General features: G+C 38.8%; 1 protein-coding gene across 1 annotated transcript in view; it reads left to right on the forward strand.

The window, feature by feature from the left end:
* Slc27a6 (solute carrier family 27 member 6) overlaps positions 1–7,821 on the forward strand; it is a 59,908-nt gene that overhangs the window by 27,470 nt on the left and 24,617 nt on the right. The window contains exon 4 of the mRNA XM_021150779.2: positions 542–666. Within this exon, the coding sequence (XP_021006438.1) occupies positions 542–666 (125 nt within the window). The remainder of the gene's footprint in view (positions 1–541; positions 667–7,821) is intronic.

Consider the following 7,821-nt stretch of genomic DNA (forward strand, 5'->3'; position numbering starts at 1 on the left):
GCTGGCCTCGAACTCAGAAATCCGCCTGCCTCTGCCTCCGGAGTGCTGGGATTAAAGGCGTGCGCCACCACGCCCGGCTCTAGCTTATTAAATCTTGTCTTCAGGGTATGATAAAGCTGCTTTAAAGTCTTCACAATGAACTGCATGTTTTTGTGCAAAGATAAAGTGAGGCCATATCATTTATCTCTGAGAAGAAGGATGGATGAACTGCCCAGTGCCCACGGCAGTATTCACATGCTTTCAGGGCTGTGGTAGAATACATACATGCACTTCCAATGCTGTGGGAGTATACCTGCACATTCAATGCTATAGTAGTACACATGTAATTACTGATTTTTGTTTCCATTCGACAAATCACAACAAGTACATTTGCCATCAATACTACGTGACAGCACTAAGACACGGATCTTAAAGGTCATGTTTCCAAATGAGTTTGTTACAAGTGACCGAGGATGAGGCATGAAAGCCTGGATCTGTTAGGACATCAATATCAGCTATGTGCCAAGTTAACTTAATGCCTTTTTTCAAACTCTTCGCATAGGCGCCACATGTGTGCTAAAGAAGAAATTTTCCGCAAGCCAGTTTTGGAATGATTGCAAGAAGTACAACGTGACTGTGTTTCAGTACATTGGGGAACTTTGCCGTTATCTGTGCAAACAACCTCAGGTAAGAGAGTGTTGCTGGAGATGCTAAGGGCTTCAGACAGAATAAGCTTTCTTTGCTTTCACTGTACAATCCTCCAGAAGAGAATCTATCAAGCACACACAGGTGTTCATAGTATACAGGATAGAAGAAATATAAAAGTCCAAGAAAATAAGAGGAAGGCCACCCAAGGAAGTGTCAATAATACGCTTTGTCCTGCAGCAGGGCCAGGCAGATCCATCGTCTGGAGCACTTCAGGGTCAGGCCAATTCCAGTTTGATTGTGAAATTAGATGCATAGATTTACAGAAAAACAATTCCAAGTTGAACGCAGATAATGCCTTCTATATCAACCTGTTAGGACCCCAAGGATGAACTATTTACATTATGTCTTCATCACTGGTCAAAATTAGTCACACTGAATAAATATGTTAATATGTTTTCTATTTTCATTAAAAGATAATTCTGGGCTTTAAAAATGACATCAATTATAATTTCCTAGTTTTCTTTTGAGTACACGATGACATTGGGTGCATTCCTGTTCAGTTTTGTTTGTTTGTTTGTGTTGTTGTTGTTGTTGTTTTAATGTTGAAAGGAATTTTATTCTATACTCCTCCTCCGCCCCTCCCCCACCCCAAGCAGCCAAGCTGACATTGCTTTGATCAGTTGCTGCTGCATGAAAAATAGGTGAGTGCGGAGATTTGTCAGAGCCTGGGGTTTGTCTCTGTGGCTTATTTGCTTTTTTTGTCCTTGGCTTTATTCTGGTCTCATTTATCTTCCTAAATGCTGAAAAAACAAAAAAACAAAAAAACAAAAAAAGACTTTCTGACTTTCTAAACGCTCTTGACAACTAAGATGTGGTTTTCTTTTCTTTAATCAAATCAACACGAACCCCTTCCAGAAGAGCTAGAGAGCATGCTGCCCTTTGCAAGGAGAGACAGCAGAGCCATAGGCAGCTACACCTCCTGGTCTGAGTTCCCTCTCTTAGCCTGTTTGCCAAGATGTGGAGGATGGTTGACTGGGCGGCTCTTCTCTTCTTCCTGGTTAAAACACTAACACTGCTGCTTCCACTCCTTATGTGCAGTACAGATGAAACTAGGCTGGGAGCCCTAAATAAAAATGTAATAAATATGTGTGATTGCACAGGACAGATGGACACAGAAAAGAATGTGAATGGATGTGGATAGCCTGATCTGTGGCAGACCTTTATTCATGAGCTTGGAGTTCAACATCGGGAGACTTCTTGTCTACTTGTCTCCTTGTCAGAAGCCATCTATATTTTTTCTTATCAGCAAATCTGTATCTATTTAAAGAACACTTGGTTTCATTATCCTTTCTCATCATATATACATACACACATATGCATATACATGTGTATATATATACAATGTATATATATACATATGTGTGTGTGTATATATATATACACATATGCATGTGCGGTTTCAGGTTTAAAACCATGGACAATGGAATACTCAGTCTTGCTCCCATTCTGTAAACCTACCTAACTTGCTGCTTGTACTGTCTCCGTATGTTATTATAACATTTGCAAGGAAAGCCAACTGTTAGAACACATGGTTTTTCTTAACGAGACATAGGCGTGTGCTGGGGACAATCATGCATGTGATTCATAGATTTAGGCCAAGAGATCTTACCTAGAATCAGAGTGGAAGGAGCAAAATCCATGCCATCTGCTGTTTATGCTTTTAGATGATCATTTCGGAACGAAACCCTGTTTTCAGTACACAGTTCTGCAGGCTGGGCTGTAGGCAACAAAGATTTGGTTTTGTTTTCTGTGTGTCTTGCTTTTGCCTCTATCTATAGCAACAAACATTCTCAGTTCCTTAAAACTTAAAGTTATGCAGAATTTTCTGCATTTCAAGAGAACCTCTGAAGAGTCACTTTTTGTGGGCACCTAAAGAGGGTCTTCAGCCCAGTTGTATTAGGGTTTCTGAGTTGTATGGGAGCCTGTGTTCTGGAAGAATGAGACTGTTTCTGGGAAGAAATTGCCAACCTGGTAGGAGGTAACTGCCCTTCAGTCCATGCTGCACCAGATAGCAGCTTAACAAAGAGGGTTTTTGCTTCTCTTTTTCTTTCTCTCTTTCTTTTAAAGCAACCAGAGCTCCAGCGTTGGTGTGACTCCTTTGTGGTTGAGATCACACCAGTCCGGTACTTTGTATTGAAAGCCAGATGGGCAAGTCTATTGTGAACTAAGCCATAGGAGAGCTCTGACAGAAGTTCTGACAGTGTCAGAAAGTCTGTCTACTGCTAAGAGGGACTATATATATATATATATATATATATATATATATATATATATATTATTATTATTATTTTCGAGACAGGGTTTCCCTGTATAGCTGTGGCTGTCCTTTGTAGACCAGGCTGGCCTCGAACTCAGAAATCTGCCTGCCTCTGCCTCCCAAGTGCTGGGATTAAAGGCGTGCCCCACCACGCCCAGCAAGAGGGACTTTAAATGGCTGAGGAATAGGCAATTTTTGTGGTTCTTAAATGGCTCTATCTAATCTATCTATCATCCATGTATCTATCAATCAACTATGTATCTATCTATAAAGCATCTATTCATCTATCATCTATCTAATCTATCTATATCTATCATCTGTCTATCATCTATCTATCTTCTATCTATCTATCTATCTATCTATCTATCTATCTATCTATTGATCTATCAACTATCTTCCTCTCTCATTCTTTCTACGTGTGTGAGACTATTTATAGACTTAAGAGTAAAGATGTAAGGGGTTCTTTTTGTATGCATGTCCAGAAAAATAAGAGAAAAGCAGTCATCAGAGCTCATGTTTGGATGCCTCCTTTGTCTGAAACCATTGGTCTAGTTTTAGTAAAATGAAGTGAGGATTTTTGAGACTTTTTCAAGTCTCAGAACAATAGTAAATAGAAGTATGTAAGTGTCCATGAAAAAATACCATTGAAAAGAAAATCGAAAGAATTTGTATCACTTTTCTAGGCATACACACCACATTCAAAATATTGTTCTACCTACCATGTAGAATGGACATCGACGGCCTTTTGAGGAGTCTCATGCAGATTGACTAGAAAGTGCATTATGGGAACATTTCCTGAAGAAACACAGTTTTCCTTTCTTACCCTTGGATATTGGAAGATGTTTGTAGTAATCGTAGTATGCATTCTGTGTGTACAGTCCACATCCCTTCTTCTGGATACTGGGAAACACTTGTTCTCACAAGTTCTTTCAAATAAACTCCTTCACATGACTGACCTGACTGTCCTTCGAAGAATGACCTGGATCAAGAGAGTGGTCTACCCAGTGCTCAAACTCTCAGGCTTCCTATCTTAGTTCCAGAGTGACCATGAAATTCGTTAAGGTCACTTCAAAAACTGTGCCAGTTAACCAGTTGGTACTGTTTATGTTAAAATAGAGATCCTGTACTTTGAACTTTACTCATAATTTAGGGGAAAGGACATCAAGCTTGTTCTATGAAGATCCATAATAATAAATATTTTTGACTTTATGGATCCTAGTGCCCCCACAATTACATGGCTCTGCCTATACATCTCGAAAATGCTATAGCTGATCTCCAAATAAAAGGTATGGTTGTCCTTTATCAAAGCATTTGAGTCAAACAGGTGGGCCAGTTGTGTTCTTTGGAGGCTGTAGCGCGCCACGGCTTGATTTAGACTTCATAATAATATTAGACAGCTATATAAGACAAAATTTCTGTCCATGAACAAATAAGATTTTTAAAGCTTCCACTCTTTTCTTTCCTTCCTTTCATATTTGCACATATGTGTGAGCATGGTTATATGCAGGAGTATACAATTCCATAGGATTCACTTTCAGGCCTGCTATGTGGATCTGTGATGCTGCTTTTTCATTATTGTAAGAAAACCATTTTTATTTATACACACACATTTCTGTTTCAGCAATTTGAATCATGGAAACAAAACTGTGAATAATGACTGTGGTAGCGTTCAATAATTAACTCAGTGACCTGTGGAATAATAACTTCATATCACACAGGAACATAATTTGGGCCATGTTTTACATCCAGAAGTACATATGTTTGGATTTTTAAGTATTTGCTGAGAATAATTTAAAGGAGTTTTGTATATCTGTCTAGCAAGTCAGCTGAAAGACCATTGAACTGGAGAGCGTCTGCTTGCCAGTCTTTCCAAGTGCAGTGTATAGATTTAAGATTAGACTAATAGAATCTAAAACTGACCATACGTGATGTGACTCAGTCCATGAAATAAAAGAAGCTGCACTTTTGTTATACAGTTAACACTAAATGCATGTAATAGTTCAATATGAAGAGGCAAAGAAAATGTTCTAGTCATTATTATTATTATTATTATTGCTACTTATGATAGGAGTATGTTAATATTAAATGAAGGGGTATTAACAAGAGCATAAAAGATTATATTTAAATATAAAATGAATGATGATTACAATATTGAAGAGAAAATAATGCTGAGAAGAGTCTTTGTAGGTATTGAAAGAGTGTATCCGTTGAGTATGTCATTAAGCAGAAAGAATTCAATTTGCTTAGACACAAAGTCAGCAAAGCCTGCAAGATATTATGTCTTCTTACAGAATGATGTTTTAAGTGAAAATCCTTAGCTTTAATTTGTTAAAGTGGTAGTTAGCTCACCTTTCATGGTAGACAGTAATTTAAATAATTGCTTCAAAGTCTTAGCAACCCATTGGTCTCAGATCCATCCTCCATGATGTATTCATTTCTGGGATGGCAGGCATGAAGATCAGTTTAGTAGTGTTAATAGTGGTGAAGATTTGAAAATAATGTGGTAATCAGAAAATAAATGATAAGGAAATAAATCATGGCATAATTATCTGTTGTTTGTATAATAGTGGGAAATCGTGTGCTTGAAGGATGACAGCTGTCATAGCTGGGGTTAATGGATAACATGATAGCATCTGGAATCACCTGAGACAGTCCTACCTGTGAGGGATTGTCAGAACGTGGTCCAGCAGTGGAGTCATGTGAGGAGAATTCTGAGTGCTTATGAAAAAATTCCAAGAAAACAAGACAAGAGTCTTGTGACCTCAGTTTCTTCAAAAGCATAGAAATGTTCTTGGGTTGGGTTTTCATGATCCTTCCAGGCGTAGGAGGTAGGGATGAGTTTACTTCAGATTATTCATTACAACTGGCTATTGTTATTTGTTTATCTGCCTCCATGGAAAAACATGTCCTTGCCCTGTGTGGCTTGTCTTGTGATTATATACATGAACTCATGAGAATTTACTCAGGCAACCTTTCTGAATTCTCAGAGTATAAATTTCCTGATGTTCTGACTAGAGCTGCCTATTGCACTAGAGTTTAGTCTGCCTCGTTTCTAGGTGCCACTCTGCCAGGTCCAGCTGCCAACTGGAACAGTAAACAAGGAATTATTTAGCTTCTTGACATTCATTAGATTAACTGATGTGGGAAGACCTATCTAACATAGCCTGTACCATTTCCAGGGTGGAGATCCTGGACCATATAAGATGGAGTGAGCTGGGCATTGAGGTACAGGTCCTGTACTTTCCAATTGGAGGTGTTGTGTGGTCAGGTGCTTCAAGCTCCTGCTGTCATGAGTTGCTGCTCTATGGACTGTAACCTTGAACCATGAGCCAAAATAAACACGTTCTTCCTTAAGTTTCTTTCAAAAGGGCATTTAATCAGAGCAAGAGAGTAAGTAAATAAAACAAGCTAACAGTTTGGGACATATTTAGAACACAGCAACAAAGCAAAATGTATAGCTACATCACAATGTAATTTTATCAGCGCACATATGTGGATCTGTAAAATAATATTGTATGGCCCGATTTTAGGTTTTGTTTCCTTTTTTCTTTAATTTACAAGTTTTCAGTAGCATCTGTAACTTCTTTTTTTCTGCAATACTACATATTGAGTCAGTTGATCTTTCTTTATACTCTCTAATGACAATCATTTGTTTTCTTTCTTTTTGCTTGCTTTCTTTTTAAATTTATTTTAACAGGTACTGATACCTTGCTTGCATGTATAACTCTATGTCACTTACATGCCTGGTGCCCATGGATGCTAGAAAAGGGTGTCAGGTTTCCTAAAGCTGGGTCATAGACAGCTATCAGCTACCATGTGGGTGCTGGGTATCAAACCTGGGTACTCTGCAAGAGCAGCTAATAACGCTCTTAATTGCTGAATCATCACTCCAGACCCTGATTTTCTTTTTCTTTTAAGGAAGACACAGTAGAATAATGAAGGCTTGAGCATCAGAGGAACAAAATTGATATTTTGGACCAAGAGGTTCTGCCAATCCTTTTGATTCATTTGGCTTTCTATATGAGCTGGAGCATTACGATAATTATCTTTCTCATTTAAAGATATATAAAATCACAGCCCATAAGAGTTCGTGTCTTTGGAATCTGATTTACAGACTCCTTTTTGTATTCGCTTCAGTACCGTGCCAACACATTTCACAATGAGTCTTGATGAAACCCATCTCTAACTTGAAAAGCATCCAAGAGTTATGCTATATAAAACACTGCTGTCTGCTCAGGCAAAACAAATCATAAGGCTTGCAATGTAACTGTCTTATTCAGAAAATTGGTAGTGCACAGTCCAAGAATTAGTTCCACTCCAGATAAGCAGTATCTACAGGCTCCCAGGAGGCAGGACCAGCATAGCTGCCCTGGGCTGTGTGAGAAGGAGCTCTCTCCTCGAGTGAGCATCTTTCTCCATCTGCAGAGAAAGAGCTGCTCTCCTCGAGTGAGCGTCTTCTCCATCATCTGCAGAAGTCGGTTGAAGCTTCTTTGTTCCGTGAATCCACTACCCAGTGAGCATATTTCAAAGGGTTCTGTATGCTTTGCTTTTGTTATAGTTATTCCTGTTGCTTTTAAAATCAAAGTTGTCTTTTTGCACAGTTGACAGATTGAAAGAGGAGCTGGAGAAATGACTCAGTCCCTATCATCAGAGGTGCTATGATTGCACAGCGCCAGACTTCATTTCCCAGCACCCAGGTCAGGAGGCTCAAACCACTGTTACCCCAGCTCTAAGGGATACACCCACATACTCACAACCAAGTTTTTTCTATTTTAGATTTATTATATATATATATATATATATATATATGAATACACCACTGCTCTCTTCAGACACACCAGAGGAGGGCATCAGATCCCATTACAGATGGTTGTGAG

This window comes from Mus caroli, chromosome 18 (assembly GCF_900094665.2).
Source record: "Mus caroli chromosome 18, CAROLI_EIJ_v1.1, whole genome shotgun sequence".
Classification (NCBI taxonomy): Eukaryota; Metazoa; Chordata; class Mammalia; order Rodentia; family Muridae; genus Mus; species Mus caroli.